This window comes from Rhinoraja longicauda, chromosome 3 (genome assembly GCF_053455715.1).
Source record: "Rhinoraja longicauda isolate Sanriku21f chromosome 3, sRhiLon1.1, whole genome shotgun sequence".
In the NCBI taxonomy this organism is placed as follows: domain Eukaryota; kingdom Metazoa; phylum Chordata; class Chondrichthyes; order Rajiformes; family Arhynchobatidae; genus Rhinoraja; species Rhinoraja longicauda.
Genome location: NC_135955.1, coordinates 87769564 through 87790263, shown reverse-complemented (window position 1 = coordinate 87790263; position 20700 = coordinate 87769564). Strand labels below are relative to the sequence as shown.

The 20700-nt window shown below is 38.9% G+C and overlaps 1 protein-coding gene across 10 annotated transcripts in view; it reads right to left on the bottom strand.

Annotated features, from left to right (window-relative positions):
- Positions 1 to 20700, bottom strand: part of fcho2 (FCH and mu domain containing endocytic adaptor 2) — a 145763-nt gene that overhangs the window by 73430 nt on the left and 51633 nt on the right. For all 10 annotated transcript variants that reach the window (XR_013547098.1, XM_078396593.1, XM_078396590.1 and 7 more), the window contains 5 exons: positions 13804 to 13848; positions 11395 to 11467; positions 7543 to 7567; positions 5754 to 5811; positions 953 to 1122 (listed from right to left, as the gene is read on the bottom strand). Coding sequence is in view for 9 of the 10 variants with exons in the window: in XM_078396593.1 (XP_078252719.1) it covers positions 953 to 1122; positions 5754 to 5811; positions 7543 to 7567; positions 11395 to 11467; positions 13804 to 13848 (371 nt within the window). In the remaining variant the exon portion in view is untranslated. The remainder of the gene's footprint in view (positions 1 to 952; positions 1123 to 5753; positions 5812 to 7542; positions 7568 to 11394; positions 11468 to 13803; positions 13849 to 20700) is intronic.

The following is a 20700-nucleotide window of genomic DNA, read 5'->3' as shown; positions in this document are numbered from 1 at the left end:
TCACATTTCTCCTCAGCAGAGCAAAATGAGTTAATGAGTAAAAGGTGCATAATTATAACTTGCTTAGACTAATATGAATAACTGACTTGTTTTAAGAACCAGATCTGTCTCCAAATATGGAGAATCGTAATGCATTTTCAGTGTTTAATTGAATTCCATAATTTCCATCTCCTTTAAACTGCATCATTTTGAAATGTAGGGACTGATGACATAGAAACTGGGGTCTGAAATTCATGAATGAGAAATAACTATGCAACTGATATTCTGATCATCTTTGGATGGCTTGTGCCAGAATCACTAATGGGCTGAAAGGTGTAAGGTGACATTCCTTTATGATGGGTGACAGAGAACCCAACTTGAGCTTACCGAAAATAGCAAATAGCAGGTATTTAAAAAAATACTGGAATCATTTTCAACAGATGAAAATCTTATGGCACAAAACTTTTGTTAAAATGCATTTTGGGTTTGGGCATTGTTGGCAAGAGCAGAATTTAATGTCCATCTCTTGACCAGTCAAGAGTGAGCTGGGTTCTTGAATCATTTTACTTCACTACTAAGTGGCTTGTTAAGCCATTTCAGAATCAAGCTATTTCATCTTTGACTTTAATTAATCATAATAAATTCCAACACAGCAAGCACCAAAAATGTTAAACATTTATTTGATGCAAGCACTTCAAATTTTACTTCGCATTTTCACAAACAGATTATTAGCAAGTTATGTATTTACTTCGAATTACTGATTTGCATCTTATAATATATCTTCTGAACAATTATGAGCACATCTTGGAAGGTTTGGTCACCATCACCAACTCTGGCTTCCATTTGTGGAAGCAAGATCCAAAAAAGAACACTACCTATGTTGAATGAATGCCAGTATACTTTTAAGTTTAGCAGAAAATTAACTTTGATCCTTAGTTACAATATTAATGAACAAGCATAAAGTAATACTTACGGATGGGGAGGGAGAAAGTGTGATATTCCCGATGAAAACTTTCAGCTCTTCTAATGTGTGGTTAGTATCATTGTTTGGTTGCATGGGCTTAATTTGCACATGGAACTTTTTGGGTTCGTCATCATCGGAGCCCGAGTCGCTTGATGAATAAAAATTATTTTCTTTGGCATGTTTGCATCAGTTAAAGAAAAGAAAAGCAATTCAAATATAACTGCATAGGCTTTGTAGCCTGAAATCTGAGTTGAAGGTAGCTAATTGTTCCGAGGATAAATTGATCAAATTTGTTTGGCACAGCTCAACCACTTGACGCTTTACTCTATGACCATAGCTCAACCACTTGATATTTTACACAATACTCTCAATGTTAGCATCACTTCTTATTAAATGTAACGTCTGGTTTTTTTTAACGCTTTTGAAAGGCTAATTGATATTTAGTTGATGTAAAAATGAAATCACTAGAAATCTTCTACTTACTGAATTATGAAAATTATAATAGAAATGGAAAGCAGGTGAAATGTCATAACATGTTAGTTTGCCAAGACCAGCTAAATCATCAGCAGCAACATCTGCAATAGTTCCCTATGTCTCCTATAACTCTCTGAAAAGCTGAAATCCAAAATATAATGTTTCAGGGAGGACACAAGTTACCTGAACATCTTAATCCACAAAGCAGTCATGCTTCTGAAGTCTGAAGAAGGGTCTCGACCCGAAACGTCACCCATTCCTTCTCTCCCGAGATGCTGCCTGACCTGCTGAGTTACTCCAGCATTTTGTGAATAAATCAAAATGCTTCTTTGGTCAGTTGGTAGCCTAGATATGGACAGTGGAAAGGATGTGGCTATAATCAGGCAGGATTGAAGACTCATCATACAGTGATGCAGGAACCTTGGCCTTTGACCTTGCCCAACAGTTGAAAGGTATTGTAGAGCCATTTGTGTTTGCACTAGCTGTCTTAGCATATTATATTATTTTGTATCTTGTTTTATTATTTTTTAACACTTGGGGGTTGTCGTGAGATGACCGTACACTAGACGTGGCATTTTGTCTATAGTCGGCTCTATATACGATCCTTTAGGATTTCTGGCACCATTTACTCTGCCAGCCAAGCTGATTACGCAGGAGCTCTGCAAGGAGAAACTTGGTTGGGATGAAGACATACACCAAATCTTCTCTGAGCGATGGACAGGATGGCTAACAGATCTCAACAAGATTGCAGAATTTAAAGTGGACTGGTGCATGAAGCCTACAAACTTTGGTCAAATCAGATATGCACAGCTGCACCACTCTTCAGACGCCAGCAAAAGTGGTTACGGTACCGTTTCATATCTAAGACTGGACAACGATAGCAAAGAGGTGCATATTGCATTCATAATGGGAAAATACAAAGTAGCACCATTAAAACAAATGACGATTCCCAGAATGGAGCTTACAGTTGCAGTCCTAGCTGTCAGAGTTGACACAATGCTGCGAAAAGTTCGGAAGAAAAGTTAGGAAGTAGATTGAAGAGCAGGACTTCTAGTGTGGTTATCTCTGGATTGCTTCCTGTACCTCATGCTAGTGAGGGCAGGAACAGGAAGATAGGGGATATGAATGTATGGCTGAGAAGCTGGTGCAGGGAACAGGGATTTAGATTTATAGACCATTGGGATCTCTTCTGGGGTAGGGGTGACCGTACAAAAGGAACATGTTACATCTTAATTGGAAGGGGACCAGTGTTCTGGCAGGCAGGTTTGCGAGTGCTACACGTGTGGGCTTAAATTAAATAGTGGGGGGGGAGGGGTTGACAAATTGGGAATATAAAGATGAAGGTAAAGGGGAATGATTACAGGAAAAGCTGCAAAAGAATCCCGAATTAATGGGAAGGAAAGTTCTAGAAGGGATAAGAGAGTAAAGTCAGGGCCAATAGTGTGAGAGGGGAGGTGAATACCGAAGTTAAAGTGTTGTGTTTGAATGCGTGAAGTCTAAAAAAAAGTGGATGAGCTTGAGGCTCTGTTAGATATTGGCAAGATACCCTAGCAGGGAAGACGTTGGAACAACAATGGCAGGTATTTCTGGGAATAATATAGAAGGTTTAGGATCAGTTCATTCCAAAGAGGAAGAAAGATTCTAAGGGGAGTAAGAGGCGACTGTGGCTGACAAGGGAAGTCAAGGACAGTATAAAAATAAAAGAGAAGTATAACATAGCAAAGATGAGTGGGAAGCCAGAGGATTGGGACTCTAACAGAAGATAATTAAAAAGGCAATATGGGGAGAAAAGATGAGGTACGAAGGTAAGCTAGCCAATAATATAAAGGAGGATAGTAAAAGCTTCTTTAGGTACGTGAAGAGGAAAAAAATAGTTAAGACAAATGTGGGTCCCTTGAAGACAGAAGCAGGTGAATTTATTATGGGGAACAAGGAAATGGCAGACGAATAGAACAGGTACTTTGGATCTGTCTTCACTAAGGAAGACACCAACAATCCCCCAGATGTACTAGTGGACAGAGGTCCTAGGGTGACGGAGGAACCGAAGGAAATTCACATTAGGCAGGAAATGGTGTTGGGTAGACTGATGGGACTGAAGGCTGATAAATCCCCAGGGCCTGATGGTCTGCATCCCAGGGTACTTAAGGAGGTGGCTCTCGAAATCGTGGACGCATTGGTGATCATTTTCCAATGTTCTATAGATTCAGGATCAGTTCCAGTGGATGGGAGGGTAGCGAATGTTATCCCACTTTTTAAGAAAGGCGGGAGAGAGAAAACGGGATATTATAGACCAGTTAGCCTGACATCAGTGGTGAGGAAGATGCTGGAGTCAATTATAAAAGAAGAAATTGCAGAACATTTGGATAGCGGTAACAGGATCGTTCCGAGTCAGCATGGATTTACGAAGGGAAAATCATGCTCGACTAATCTTCTGGAATTTTTTGAGGATGTAACTAGGAAAATGGACAAGGGAGAGCCAGTGGATATAGTGTACCTGGACTTTCAGAAAGCCTTTGATAAGGACCCACATAGGAGATTAGTGGGCAGGATTAGAGCACATGGTATTGGGGGTAGGGTGCTGACATGGATAGAAAATTGGTTGGCAGACAGGAAAGAGTAGGGATTAACGGGTCCCTTTCAGAATGGCAGGCAGTGACTAGTGGGGCACTGCAGGGACCACAGATATTTACAATATACATTAATGACTTAGATGAAGGGATTAAAAGTAAAATTAGCAAATTTGCAGATGATACAAAGCTGGGTGGCTGTGTGAACTGTGAGGAGGATGCTACGAGGGTGCAGGGTGACTTGGACAGGTTGTGTGAGTGGGCAGAGGCAGTTTAATGTGGATAAGTGTGAGGTTATCAACTTTGCTGGTAAGAACAGGAAGGCAGATTATTATCTGAATGGTGTCAAATTAGGAAATGGGGAAGTACAAAGAGATTTGGGTGTCCTTGTTCATCAGTCACTTAAAGTTAGCATGCAGGTACAGCAGGCAGTGAAGAAAGCTAATGGCATGTTGGCCTTTATCCCAAGAGGAGTTGAGTATAGGAGCAAAGAGGTCCTTCTGCAGTTGTACAGGGCCCTAGTGAGTGAGACCACACCTGGAGTACTGTGTGTAGTTTTGGTCTCCAAATTTGAGGAAGGATATTCTTGCTATTGAGGGAGTGCAGCATAGGTTCACTAGGTTAATTCCCAGAATGGCGGGACTGTCGTATGTTGAAAGACTGGAGCGACTAGGCTTGTATACACTGGAATTTAGAAGGATGAGAGGGGATCTTATTGAAACATTAGATTATTAAGGGATTGGACACGTTAGAGGCAGGAAACATGTTCCCAATGTTGGCGGAGTCCAGAACCAGGGGTCACAGTTAAAGAATAAGGGGTAGGCCATTTAGAACAGAGATGAGGAAAATCTTTTTCAGTCTGAGAGTTGTAAATCTGTGGAAGTCTCTGCCTCAGAAGGCAGTGGAGGCCAATTCTCTGGATGCTTTCAAAAGAGAGCTAGATAGAGCTCTTAATGATAGCGGTCAGGGGGTATGGGGGGAAGGCAGGAACGGGGTACTGATTGTGAATGATCAGCCATGATCACATTGAATGGCGGTGCTGGCTCGAAGGGCCGAATGGCCTACTCCTGCACCTATTGTCTATTGTCCATAACATATAAGGAGAAACTGATTCTTATGGCAGTACTAATCAGAGAATGCTGATTACAGGAAAATTGTAAATGAACTTGAGGATACATCAGGGGGGTGGGGGGGAGATTTGAAACAGGGTATTTTTACCATTTGGAAAGTTTTACCTGAAAAGAATTGTGGAAATAAATTCAGTAAAAGCTTTTAAGTATACAATTTGGTAAATTCTATTTCATGGTCAAGATTTATTTGCAGGTGTGTGTTCCCAGAGATATAGCGTCATAGAGTGATACAGTGTGGAAATAGGCCCTTTGGCGAAATCCCAGCTACACTAGTCCGACCTGCCTGCGCTAGTCCATATCCCTCCAAACCTGTCCTGTCCATGTACCTGTCTAACTGTTTCTTAAATGTTGGGATAGTCGCTGCCTCAACTACCCTCACTGGCAGCTTGTTCCATACACCTACCACCCTTTGTGTGAGAGTTTGAAGATTATTTGAAGTACATGTTGTTAACATTTCCACTCTTTCTGAAAATGTTGTCTATTGTAAATTCTGATTAATTTTACTCTGAATAGTAGTTTGTTGACTGACATACACAATATATCACAGTTACTTGTATGCATTATGTACCACAATAGCTGCCTGACGATAATACTAAAATAAAGATAACTTTCAAATTGGTTAGTTCAAGTTAAGGATATTAGTTTGATTCACTTCTGGCTTGACACAGAAACCTTCCTCGTCCACCTCTGGTACATTCTAATGAAGAAACACAATGATATAATGGTTAACTACAACAAGATGCATTTGAATTTCCAATAGGATCTCTGCCACTTAGTATCAGACCACTAAAATTAGTAAACCTGAGAATAAAATAAAGCTAATTATCTGTGAAGAATCAGGAAAACTAATACAGGGAATTATCTCTTAAACAGGAAATGCAATACAAACATCACACAAATTATTTTTGTGAGTTAAGGATAGGAGTTTTACAAAAAAAGTAGTGAATAATATCATTTGTGAAATGATTGACTAACAAACTTTAGAAAAAGAAGCATAATGTCCTGATCAACTGCATAAAGTGGACTTGGTTCAGAGCAATTCCTAAGTGAGCTACAACAGGAGAATATCAGAAAACACTTTTTTGCACTGAGTATATTTATTCTAAAGAGCAAGCTTTTTATTAATATATGTTACTGAATTGCATTCAGAGGCTGGGACAGTTTTCTGCTGCTAAGAGTGTGCTGGTTCTTTGCATCCTGGACCATACTGTTTCTTCCAACATAGTCCAGGATGTATTCTTTTGCTGTGAGGTTGGTTCTGGTGAGGGAATGGCCTAGACAATCTTCAGGGAGGTCGAGGTCACAGATTCCCTGGCTATCAAAGCTGCTATGTCAATGTCCTTAATAACGCATTCTAAATCAATTAAAAAAAATCTAAATCAAAAGACTAAAACCACATGTTCTTAAAAACATTTGACAATCAAATCACAATTAAATAACTTCACTTTCTCCTGGCAGCCAAGTTCTCCCATTCATTTCAATGTGCTACTTATGACAGATTAATCACACAATTCCAAATAATTGAAGTTCTAATATCTTTAATTTGAAGTACTGGGAGTAATCAACTCCACACTTCCTGTAACTTTTATTGCCATGAGGATCCAGTAAAGATTATTGAGTGAACTGCATGTTCAAATTTGTTTTATATTATAGTTTTATTACAGTGTTTTCAAAACTATGGAATAAAATTATCTTCTTCCACATCTGTACATTTATTTGCCTCTTAAGAAACACACCTGATCAATCTTCAAATATCACAACAGTCAGAAATCTCAACCTCACATATCAAGTCCACAATAGCAAAAGAAAGGAAAAATCATCCTGCTAGTTTTGCTCATTTTATGATGGAATGGAATGTCCATGGGTATAAAAATAATTACATTAAATTATGAATAAGCAATTTTACCATGAAGTCACTTAAATCTTCCATATGTTATCTCAATCCCTTCCCATTAAGATGTTGGGTTTGAGCAAGAATTAAGTGAAACTCCAACTTTAATTACTATAAAACAGCAAGAATTTCATTATTTTACTTAATATTTCCAAAAATTAAATTGAAGAAAATTAAGCTCCAACAGACTGATTAAATTACACCTCCTTCATTAAATCTGTGCATGGTCATAATTTCCTGTTCTGTAGTTACTTAATTTATCCTCGCATTGAATGGTCAATGTTTGAAAGCAGTTCGGCAACATTTATTTAATGAAATACTTATTTTAAACAAATGTGCTCAGAGAAAAAGTTCATTGTTTGTACTCTACTGCATTTAAACATGTACAATTCTATTTTGACAATAGTAATCTCCATATAAACCTTTGCAGTGCATGTGCTTAATTGGTCAATTTAAAATATAATTTACTAGATATATTGCTTGTCATAGTAGTCCTGCGACCATTATCATGTTTCTACTTTTGCTTGATTTACTTACAACTGAATCAGCATCTGGAGATTCCCTGTCGGAGGAATCAAACAAAGTGAAATTATAACTACTGTAAATATTCTAATAATGAGTACATAAAACATATTAACGCATACCCACAGTCATCAACATTTATAAAACAATAATATTCAGAAGTTACATTCATTCTTGTGACCTTTATTTTCAATAAATAAAGCCTCAGTTAACAGGCTACATTAGACAATAGACAATAGGTACAGGAGTAGGCCATTCAGCCCTTCGAGCCAGCACCGCCATTCAATGCGATCGTGGCTGATCACTCTCAATCAGTACCCCGTTCCTGCCTTCTCCCCATACCCCCTCACTCCGCTATCCTTAAGAGCTCTATCCAGCTCTCTCTTGAAAGCATCCAACGAACTGGCCTCCACTGCCTTCTGAGGCAGAGAATTCCACACCTTCACCACTCTCTGACTGAAAAAGTTCTTCCTCATCTCCGTTCTAAATGGCCTACCCCTTATTATTAAACTGTGGCCCCTTGTTCTGGACTCCCCCAACATTGGGAACATGTTTCCTGCCTCTAATGTGTCCAATCCCCTAATTATCTTATATGTTTCAATAAGATCCCCCCTCATCCTTCTATATTCCAGTGTATACAAGCCTAATTGCTCCAGCCTTTCAACATACGACAGTCCCGCCATTCCGGGAATTAACCTAGTGAACCTACGCTGCACGCCCTCAATAGCAAGAATATCCTTCCTCAAATTTGGAGACCAAAACTGCACACAGTACTCCAGGTGCGGTCTCACCAGTGCCCGGTACAACTGTAGAAGGACCTCTTTGCTCCTATACTCAACTCCTCTTGTTATGAAGGCCAACATTCCATTGGCTTTCTTCACTGCCTGCTGTACCTGCATGCTTCCTTTCAGTGACTGATGCACTAGGACACCCAGATCTCGTTGAACATCCCCTCTTCCTAACTTCCTAATTAGGCAGGATCACACGCGAGTCCTTGCTGTCATTGTTATCCTGTAAGCTGGAGATGTGAATGGGATCATGTGAGCACTATGGTGAGGGGCCGGCTGCATCCCAAATCTCTCATCTTAGGACACCAGTGCTCCATAACAGAACAACTGCCAAGTTTAATGGCAGCACAGGAGGTCGATGTGTATGTCACTGCCATATCCAAGCACGGAAATCAGAGGTGAGCTGACCATGGTTCGAGCAGAAGGTAAGAATATTTCTGGCCATAGATAGAAGGGATTAGATTAATATCTAGAGACATTGTGGTACTTTTCACTGAGAAACAAAAACAACCTTCGCTCAGTCCGCCTTAACCAACCTGATCTCCCGGTGGCTGAGCACTTTAACTCCCCCTCCCACTCCCAGTCTGACCTATCTGTCATGGGCCTCCTCCAGTGCCATAGTGAAGCCCACCGGAAATTGGAGGAACAGCACCTCATATTTTGCTTGGGCAGCTTGCAGCCCAGCAGTATGAACATTGACTTCTCCAACTTTAGATAGTTCCTCTGTCCCCCCCCTTCCCAGTTCTCCCTCTAACTTCCTGTCTCCATCTATATCCTTCCTTTGTCCCACCCCCCTGACATCAGTCTGAAGGGATCTAAACCCGAAACATCACTATTCCTTCTCTCCTGAGATGCTGCCTGACCTGCTGAGTTACTCCAGCATTTTGTGAATAAATACCTTCGATTTGTACCAACATCTGCAGTTATTTTCTTAAACAAAAACACCAAATATCACTTCAACATTGGTTGACCAAGACAAAAATTTGCAATTTCAAATTTAAAGACAATTATTGCATTGGATTAGCTTTCAGATACTGTCCATGATATTGTTGACAGTTTTTAAAAAAATCAACTTGCCATGCCACATATAGAAAAGGTACTGTTGCTGTTTGACAACGACCTAAGCAACCTAATATTTTTCAAACCAAACTGTACAAAATGTAATGGTTCATATTTTTTACGGAAAATTGGATATTAATTTGCAATTCTGAAATCGAATTCCATGATACATGGTAAGACCAAAAAAGAGAAACAAATGATAGACTAAATCACAATGTTGTTAGGGAAAGTTATGATTTTTAAAAGGACAAACTGTCTAGAGTAAAAATGTCTATGGTTGGATGGTTGCTTTCTCACTCAATTTTAAAAAGAGTCTATCTGAAAGACTCCCTCACTTCTGTTACAAGTTCAAGTTTATAAGCGCACTGGAAATAGAAAGTGCTCGTATTGGCAATTTAGTGATGTGGCAATATCTCAACAGCTTTCAGGCATCAGCTGATTAGAGGCAAGCAATGTCTCATGGCACATGTGACCGTTTCGAACAGCAAAAGGTGAGATTTTAACTAAAAAATGACAGTGCTGGAGTAACTCAGCAGGTCAGGTAACATCTTGGGAGAATGTAGATGGGTGACATTTTAGGTTGGGATCCTTCTTCTGACTGATTGAAGTGGGGAGAAAGCTGGAGAGGAGGGAGCAGGAATAAACCTGGCGAGTTGATAGGTAGATGAGGGGGGGCTTAGATAGGCAGATGTTCGGACGAAGGCCAGAAATGAAAAGACAAAAGGTGTGAGATAAGGACTGAAGAAGTGCAAATTATAAAGAATTATGAACCAAATGCATTATAATCTTCAGGACTCAAGTTTGAATTAAATGATTTTGGAACAACAGCCTTATAGTTTGCATGAGAAATAGGTGGTTCTGATAAACGTTTCCATTTTCAATTTCCACAGATGCCAGACCTGCTAAATATTTTCAGCTTCAATTTTTACTTCAAATTTACAGCGGCAGCAGAGTTTTGTATCTCACATTCCCAGCATGAGATTTTTGTCTCCCTCCACACCACTCATTCATCAATTAATTCTCCTCCAGATAAATCAATTGCGATTAACAAACCTTCACCATCCTCTATGAGCATGAACTACTATCAGTTGTGTCATTCATTCTCTCTTGATCTTCACTCTGCTGTTTAAAAGTATTTGATTTCTAACTTTCCGAAGTTCTGATAAAAGACAATCGACCTGAAATGCTAAGTTTGTTTCTCTTTCCATAGGGTCATAAGTGATTTGAGCAGAATTAGGCCATTTGGCTCATCAAGTCTACTTCATCATTCAATCGGTTGAACTATCTCTCCCTCCTAACCCCATTCTCCTGTCTTCTCCCCATAACCCTGTGAGTATTTTCAGCATTGCTTGCTTTTATTACTGACATTTTGCTGATATTTTACAGGGCTTTGATGTGATTACATTTGGAATACTGTTTGCATTGTTGGTATCCCTACAGGCTGAGGCATTAGTGCAGTGTAAATACTTAACATTAATTCCTGGGATGATGAAGTTATCCTAGGAAGAGGAACTGACTAAACATTGCTAATTCTTATTGGGATGTAGAACAATGGGGGGCTGTCTCGTTGAGACATGATCATTCTGAAAGAGATTGACAGAATAGATGACAAGACTGTTTTTTCCCTAAGTGGAGAGTGGAGAACTAGGGTGGAAAGACTCAGGATTAGGGTCACTTATTTTGGACAAAAATGAGGAGAAACTCCTTTTGGTTGTGGTAAATCTTTTGCATACATTTTTGAAATTCTCTGGATCAGAGGTCTGTGCATATTATTTTGTTAGGTATGTTTAAGATCAAGAGTGAACCTTTTTAGAAACTAAAGATATTATTGGATGTGATAATTAGATAGGAAAGTGGACACGGTACAGGTTCAGCTATGAATTTATTGAATGGCAGAATGGGTTCATTTGGCTATAAAACAAATTTCTGCTTCAAAATGCTATATTTATATGCTGCAATAAATTGCTGAGTTATATGTTACAGTTAAACTATGCACAAAACTATTAAAACATGAACTTACACTGAATCCGTATCTTTGTCTCTTTTCTTTCGTCCAGGTATTCCAAGGGTTTTCCTTCTGGATTTCTTCACCCCTGCATTGGAAATATCATTTTGCAAACTCAAACCAACAAGAAGAAACCTAGTTCTTCAAGTTCTAAAAAGACAATTGGTCCTTTTAGATCCAAATTATTTAATAACGTCATATTAGAGTCATACAGCACGGAAAACTAGCCCCTCAAACCAACTTGTCCATGTAAATCAAGATGCCCCATCTACGCTAGTCTCACCTGCCTGCATTTGGCCCATATCCCTCTCAACCTTTCCTATTCATGTACCTATCCATGCTAAAAGATGTGCTTTCTAAATAGGAGAGGTATCATTTATTTTCAAATAATTCTCCATGTCTCTCCCAAGAGTTATCCATCTCCATTGTGGTTTTCTTCCTTTTCAGTGCAGGCTTAAAGGGTAAGGTGGGACTAAGAACCTATGAGAAATGGTGGAGAGAAGGAGAAAGAAATGGGTAGGAAGAAAAAGGAGATGAAGTAGAATGGAAAACATCCATGAAGTGAAGGATAAGGAAGAAAGGGAAACAGTTTATCTGTTACTCCAAACTTGTCCTGTGTTCCATTTAGCCCTGTTTTGTTGATATGGAAGAATTGAAAAGATGTTATGGAGAAAATACATAAAGAATGAGATAGCACAATGGCGCAGTGGTAGAGTTTCTGCCTTACAGCCCTGTGAGTGCCGGAGATCCGAGTTCTGGTGCTGTCTGTACGGAGTTTGTATGTTCTCCTCGTGACCGCGTGGGTTTTTTTTACAAGATCTTCGGTTTCCTCCCACACTCTAAAGACGTACAGGTATGTAAGTTAATTGGCTTGATGTATGTGTAAATTGTCCCTAGTGTGTGTAGGATAGTGTTAATGTGCGGGGATTGCTGGGCATTGCGGACTTGGTGGGCCGAAGGGCCTGTTTCCACTCTGTATCTCTAAACTAAACTAATAAGATCTTGATGAGTAAGATGAATTAGGTAAAGTGTTTCAGTATATTATTGCATGATGTGGAAAGAAAAGATCAAAGTGAGTGAAGCCTTATTGCGAAAGAGTTAAAAGAAATCTCTGGCTCGGTGGTGAGAAAGAGAATTTGTTCATGGCAGGATTTTAAACATAACAGCTTTATAAACATCTTATTTTATGACTCATCAACATCACCAATGTATGCGTGTGAAGGGATTATAAAGAGCAACCTTATTAATAATAGAAACTATTAGTTTGAATGCTCCAAGGAAAATGTTTTGCCTTTGAGAGAGTGGTGAGAAAGAGGAAGGAGGGAATAGAGAGTAAAAGAGAGGTGGTAAAGAGAGGAAGAGCAGGGAAAAGAGACAAATAGAGAAAAGGGCAAGGAAAGAGTGATACACCTCAAAGAAAGGGATGAGAGCAAACGTGAAGTGTGAAGAGAGGGACAAGAGGTAAAGGACACGGAGGGAAAGAATGGTGGAAGATGAGCAGGCAGATAATGAAGGAGGTGGAGAGAGTGAAGGGCTAAAGCAGCAGAGAGTGATGAAAAAAAAGCAGAAAGGGGGGAAGAGCAAAGAAATTGGAAGGAGAGCAGCAAAAGTGAGGAACACAGTATGGGAAAGAGAGCAAAGAAAGAGGGAGATCAGGGAGGAAAGTATGAAAAAGGAAAGAGGGGAACAGAGAAAGGGGAAGAGAACAGAAAGTGGGAAGGGCAGAGAAGGGGGTAGAGCATCAATTGAGGGGAAATCAGCATGATGGGAAAGCGAGCAAAGAAAAGAGGAGGTGATTAGACAGAAAGGCGGAGAAGAAAAGAGGGAGAGCAGAGAGATAGGTGGGAGAACAGCAAAACGAGAGAGGGGGTGGAGAGCAGAGGCAGAAAACAGAGCAGAGGCAGAAAACAGAGAGATAAGCACAGAGAATGAGAGAGGGAAGAGAGCAGTGAGAGAAAAAGGAAGCAGAGAGACAGTGAACAGAGAGATAAGTGTAGAGAAAGAGCGAGAGGAGAGGAGAGAGATAGGAGGGAAAGCTGTAAGTAACAGGGAGGGTGGTGGAGGTGAAAGCAGAGAGACGGAGAGGAAAGCGGAGTTATGGAAAAGAGCAGTTAAATAGTAGGAGGGGTGGAGAGCCATATGAAAGAAAACAGGATGATGAGGGAAGTGAAAGAGGGGGTATGGGGAGAGTAGAGAGTCAGAGCAGAGGTAGGGTAGAGATTTAATAGAAAGGGGAGAAAATATATATGGTACAACCATTGTTTAGCCTGTGACCATTCTAAGGCAGCAGGTAATAATGTTATTGAAATCTTTCCTTATTACTATGTGACATTAACACATTAAAAATGAATGTCGAAATTTGTGATTGCATTAATTTTGGGGAATTAATAACATGTTTATATTTAATAAAAGTAGAAAATTTACCTTCTAAAGCATTGGTTATGTTACATTCTTCAAATTCAACAGAACCTGAAAGAAAAAGAAAATAACCATATTTCAAAAGATTTTCCTGCAGATTTCACCAGAAATTTGTAAAATGTCAATTCAGCAGTCAAATTAATTTCTTTATGGCAAGAACCTTAATGTTTGATTATTTTTATATCTTATGCATTTAGAATGGTGCTTTATTTGTCCCAGATGTCAATGCACAGTGAAATTCTTTTTGCATATTTACACAAGCAAGGTGCGACCATGTTTTGGCACCATTTCCAAAGTCCAAAGTCCAGGCCACCTGCGCTTGGTCTACTGGAGCAGGTTCCGATTCAGGTAAGTAAGCCCCAGGTTCCTGCAAGGCCTTCCTCCGTCACCTTCAACCAGACCCACCCGCAAACCAATGTCCCGAAGCTGACTGGCTGTTATTTGCAGCTTCAAAGCAAACAAATTCCACAGTTGATAGTCATTACCAATCCCATATTTTCTTAGACAATGGCAATTAAGTTCTTAGTGGTTCAACAGAACAAACAGACTCTCCGGGATAAATTGAGTGAATCAAAACTAAATCAGAGTTGAGGGAAGTGTTCAGAAAATAATTTTAAAAGAGTTCCTGTTGACATGAAATATAGCTATGAACAATGAAAAAGATAAACAACACAGAATTAAAATGGAAAGCATGCAAAAGTATGCTTGACTTCCAATCTAGCAGCCAGGGTGAAAGTAGGAGTGACATTGATACAAAAAGAGGATGTTGCAATTGGTAAGAAATATAAAAGCATGTAAAAAAATATTAAAGGGATATCAAAATCTAGAGTACTACACTTCAATTTTATAGGAACAGATTATATTTGAACCAACACAAGCCCATTAAAAACTAATAACAGTAAACTTCAAAGAAATGTCAGATAATCTGAATAATACTTTAACTGTAGCAAGTAGAGGAAGAGGGTTGTGTGCTAACAATCCCTCCAAAAAAATGCAAAAGAAGAATGGAGTCTGGCTAAAATTCACAAGTGCAAAGTATTATTAAGGAAGGAAAATAAATGACACCAAACAATGACAATCTATGAGCATTAGATAGTTTCCATCTCAGACTTTTAATAGAATTGAGAAATAACATGTCTAGGAAGGAACTGCAGATGCTGTTTTACACCGTAGACACAAAGACACAATATCTTTTACATATCTACGTCAAATATGCTGAAAAAGGGTCTCGATTCTGACCTGCTGAGTTACTTCAGCTTTTTGTGTCTATTCAGTTTAAACCAGCATCTGCAGTTCATTCCTACATATATTGTTCCAATGTTCTCTTTTAGATTGGAGAATTGTAAAATGCCATTTACTATTTAAGAAAGAAAATTTCCAAGGTAACTATATAAATTCAAAAATCCATTTTGCGGCTTCAAAGCCTTAAGATGATGAAAAAGAAAGCTCTGTTTCCAAGTAAGGTGACATAAAGGCAACATCAAAAGGAGGGAAAATGGGTGCATAAAATTATTACAATAAATTACAGAATTGGAAAAAGTTGTGGAAAAATACATTTAATCCAGCCATATTTTAGGGCAATGCCTTCACATCTAGAATAAGTGGAATAGAATACTTTCTAAACAGCAGAAAGCTAACAAGCCAAGTGCAAGATGTCTTAAAACTGTTATAAAGTCATAAGAGTCATAAAGCACGGAAAAGGGATCTTTAGGGCTCAACTTGCCCAAGCCGATCAAATTGCCCCCATCTACATTAGTCACACCTGTCTGCGTTTGGCTTGCATCCCTCTAAAGCTTTCCTATTCATGTATCTGTCCAAATGTCTTTTAAATATTGTTATAGTACCTGCTTTGATTACCTTCTCTGGCAGCTCATTCCATATACCCGCCACCCTCTGTGAGAAAGTTCACCCTCAGATTTCTAGTAAATTTTTCCCCTCTCACCTTATACCTATGTCCTCTGGTTCTTGATAGCCCTACTCTACGCATTCAACCTATCTAATCCTCTCATGATCTTTTACATATCTTCAAGGTCACCACTCAACCTCCTGGGCTCCAAGAAATAAAATCCTAGCCTGCCCATCCTCTTCCTATAATTCATGGTCTCAAGTCCTGGCAACATCCTTGTAAATCTTCTCTCTGCACTTTCCTGCTTAACAACCTCCTTCCTTGGGTGACCAAAATTGAACATAATACTCCAAATGAGGCCTCACCAATGTCTTGGACAACTGTAACATAACATCCCAACTTCTATACTCAATACCATGACTGATGAAAGCCAATGTACCGAAAGCCTTCGAGTAGAAGATGCTGGTTTACACCGAAGATAGACACAAAATACTGGAGCAACTCAGCGGGACAGGCAGCATCTCTGGAGAGAGGGAAAGGGTGACATTTCGGGTCAAGACCTGAAGTAGAAAGCCTTCTTGACCACCCGATAGACCTGTGACACCACTTTCAAGGAACTATGTACGTGCCACTCCTAGATCCCTCTGCTCTACAACATGTCCGTATTATGGTCAAGGAAGTGCTGGAAGTCCTAAGGCATATGAAGGTAGATTTATCTACCTTCATATACCTTAGGACTTCCAGCACTTCCTTGACCATAATACGGACTGCCCTCAAAACATCTCCATTAACTGTCCCAGGTTTCCAAGTCTTCACGTCTTTCTCCACGGTCAAAACAGAGGAGAAATACTTATTGAGGACCTTGCTCGTCTCCTGAGGCTCCACACAGTGATTCTGAGAGGCCCTATTCTCTCTCTAGTTACCTTCTTTCCCTTAATGTACTTGGATTATTGAAGTTATAGATAGATGTAGAAAGTGATCAAATGATTAAAGGAATATAAGCAAATTATTAAAGGAATACAGCTAATAACGTCAGATTTGTTAAGAGGATTAGAATCTGATGGTAGACTATGTTGAACAAATTTGACTGTACAATATCCCAGTTTAATTAAACTTGGGAGTGATGAGTAGTTATGCACAATACACTTTAGAAAAGGCATAAATACTTGAGTTTCAAAGCATAAATTAAGAGGAGAAATTGTACAGGCTATTGCTGTACTTCCTGGGTTTTGAAGGTTAAGGACTGATCTGATTGAATATTCAAGGTGTCAAAGGAAACTGTGAGGGTATGCAGTCTAAACAAATTTCACCTGATGGAGAATCCAGAATCACAAGACATGGTGTAAAAATAAGAGCTAAAGATATCAAGGATGAATTTAGCAAACATTTCTTCACACAAAGGGTGATATCTGCATTTGATAATTAATACTTGGTCAATTGTTAAATCCAAATCTGAGTGATTATTGTGAACGATATGTGCACATTAGGTCACAAACCAGCTAATTATCTCTCTAATTGGTGGCGTAGCATTGAAGGATGTATACAAATGCTCCTCTTCCTAGGATCCTAAATTTTCAGTTAATGAGGCCATGATTACTTATAAGTGCATAAACATATTTGGGTAGTTAGATCCAATCCAGAAGGTGAAGTTGAGGAGTAGAGGTTTTCAAAATGTTATGTTTTCAAAACACAACATTTTGAACTGAAACATTATCTGTCTATTTCCCTCCACAGATGCTACAGATGCTACATGGCCTGAATGAGGGCCATGTTTTTGCTCAAGATTCCAGCATCTACAGTCTCTTGTGTATTTAGTTGGCAGAAAAGTGCTCCAAGAAGTCAGGAAGAAATGAAAAACATTTTATAAATGCACATTCATAATGTGTTTGGAATAGTGAATAGTGAAAGGGGTGGATAGAGTGGATGTGGAGAGGATGTTTCCTCTTGTGGGACAGTCTAGGACTAGAGGTCATAGCCTCAGAATTAAAGGACGTTCCTTTGGGAATGAGATGGAGGAATTTCTTTAGTCAGAGGTAGGTGAATCTGTGGAATTGTTGCCACAGAAGGCTGTAGAGGCCGTCAATGAATATTTTTAAGGTAGAGATAGATAATATTCTTGATTAGTACAGGTGTCAGGGGTTATGGGGAGAAGGCAGGAGAATGGGGTCGGGAGGGAGAGATAGATCAGCCATGATTGGATGGCAGAGTAGATTTGATGGGCCGAATAGCCTAATTCTGCTCCTATCACTTATGACCTCATGATATTCAATGTGTACCTACTACGGTTTGCCAATAATTAGATTACTGATGAGTAAAATTGAAACAAATATGCATTGTTCTATCATTACACTGAACAGAAATAAAATTTTGGGTTACATTTTAATTTTCAGTGCGATATCTGCCATGTTAAAAATATTTAAAATCAGCTGGTAAAACCTGAAAATACAAGTGTGACCTTGTGCAGTAAGCAACAAATAGACCAGAAAAAAAAATCTCATTAAGTATGACTTAAGGATATTGCCAGATTATCTATCCATTAATAATCATTTCCCTGACATTGTAAAAACACAATCCTGGCAAAGTTAAAACTAAACCATCATTTATAACAAGAGTATACTTCTGTAATCTTAGCAGCAACATCTGTGGATGTTGATTTACATTTTCTAAATCTTAAAGCACTTATTATACAAGATTTGTTCAATAGAATGAAATACTGAATACATCAACTGAGGACATCAAATGGCATTTTGGAGAAGTCTTAACTGTCTCTCTCAATGGAAAATACAATTCCAAATGAAAATATCTGATTGAACTATTGGCGCATCTAGTATTCAATCTGTCCAAATCACGTGATAATTTATTTTTTAAAGTATTTCAATTTCCAACTTTTGTAGCAAAGTGGGAATAACCAAAGCAAAACAAAAGCCTATACTAAAAATTGTAAGCAAACAACCGACCAATTTTTATAACGAGCTATGATTCAATCACGAAATCACACATGACAGGACAATTTTTACATTGCATATGCTTCAAATGTTGCTGGAGACGACAAGCCTTTGCGTGCCTGGCTCTGAGCCAGTTGACAACTCAGCTGGGTAGAAGCCCACATTCTGACCCTCCTCACAGCGCGTCACTTCTGAATTGTTTCCGCAGTAGAAAGTTTATTCAACCCTCTCTGAAAAGCACTGAACCGACTATCATTCTGCTATTTAATCATGGCAAAACATGTTATTTTTCTGACAGCACTAAAGCCAGAGTGCAATTCTTAATGAACAGCTTCATAGAAGAGGAATTTGAAATGTTTTAGCCTCAATTAATTCTGCTGTCAAAACAAATTGTTGGTATTTCAATGTTGAGCTTCAACACAAAAGGTCAATTTTTCCGTGCTAATTCCAGAGCCTGAGGTCTTCCTGCTACTTCTAAATAACAGAAAATTACATTTGTATCTATTTGAAAAACAAACCATGATTGATGGAGACCAAAAGGCGTATATATATTATTAAAGAGTAGTTTTTAAGCATTAGAAGACATGTATTTTATTTATTTATAGTACTTTAAGGGGAAATAAATTTGGAAGTACGATGAGTAAAATAATGTTACCCGAAACCCATGATCAAAGATGACATTTTGCTTAAACCCACAAGCCCTGTTTGTTCCTAACTGTAAGAGGAAGAATTCAAAGAGGAAGAGGTATCCTACTAAATTTCACCAGAAATAGGTAAATAAATAAAACATTTTAGTTTTAGTTTAGAGATACTGCATGGAAACGGGCCCACGGAGTCCACGCTGACCATCGATCAACTGTTCATACTAGTTCAATGTTATCCAACTTATGCATTCACTCAAAGGCAGACACAAAATGCTGGTGTAACTCAGGCAGCATCTCTGGAGAGAAGGAATGGTTGACATTTCGGGTTGAGACCCTTCTTCACTCCCTACACCCCAATTTACTGAAAATCTTCTGAAAGGGAAGCGAATACAACAAATGTGGCTACATGAAGATCAAATGCTAGTTTTATAACATTTCACCATTATAAAGAATGTTCCTTTTCAGTGATGGCAACTTTGACAAGCTGATTTACATCTGTGGAACATTTGTATTCATCTGAATGTCCCACACCTCCTATGTCCACTCCTGAGATCCTCATGTTAGTTACTGTTTCTGAAGATTGACTGTTGCAGAATGCCAATTAACTGCAGTTAACTGCAGCGTCTCAGCAGTCATGTTAGAAAATGGTAGCACTGAACCTGCACCAAGTCAGTCCTGAGGCAGGAACAGCGATCTCATTCATTTCAATGGAGAGGAAGAGTTGCGAAGGAGAGGTATGTTTTAAATAATATGCACTATTCTGAACCAATTAATGCAAATATTTGTAATTGAAAACCTAATCTATCAATCTTTTATAGTTGTTAAAATCGTTAACAGCCAGCACAAACACAAATGGCTCCTACACTTAACATTATACTATTCTAATTTGTAATGGTATATTTGTTCCATACCCCTGTCAGCAGCTCTCTTCCCTTTCTCTTGTCTTCCCTGGATATAATGATTTTTGTAGCCAAGAATACCGTGCCCATTTCTCTCCTTACTTAAACAACAGTCTGTTATTGTCTTTGCAGCTTTGCAAAAGGGATGTGCTCCGGTACATTTGACTGTTATATGTAACATGATTTTATATTATGATAAAATAATTTGAATTGATATTATCTCAAATTATCAGTGATTCATAGCAAACAAAATATGATTTTTGAAATTAAGGCACAATTATAATGTAGGAAATATTTCTTGCAGTTGTTAAGATTGCAGAGAATTGTGGATGCAGAGCAGTCCATCACACAAACCAACCAACCTTCCATTGACTTCATCTACACTTCACTCTGCCTCGACAAGACCACAAACATAATCAAGCACAAGTCCCTGTACTTCCCTCCCCCTTGAGCAAGAGGGACAGAAGTGTGAAAATGCATACCTCCAGATTCAGGAAGTTTTTTCTCAGCTCAGGCAACTGAACCAACCAACTAGAGAGTGGTCCTGACCTACCATCTACCTCATTGGA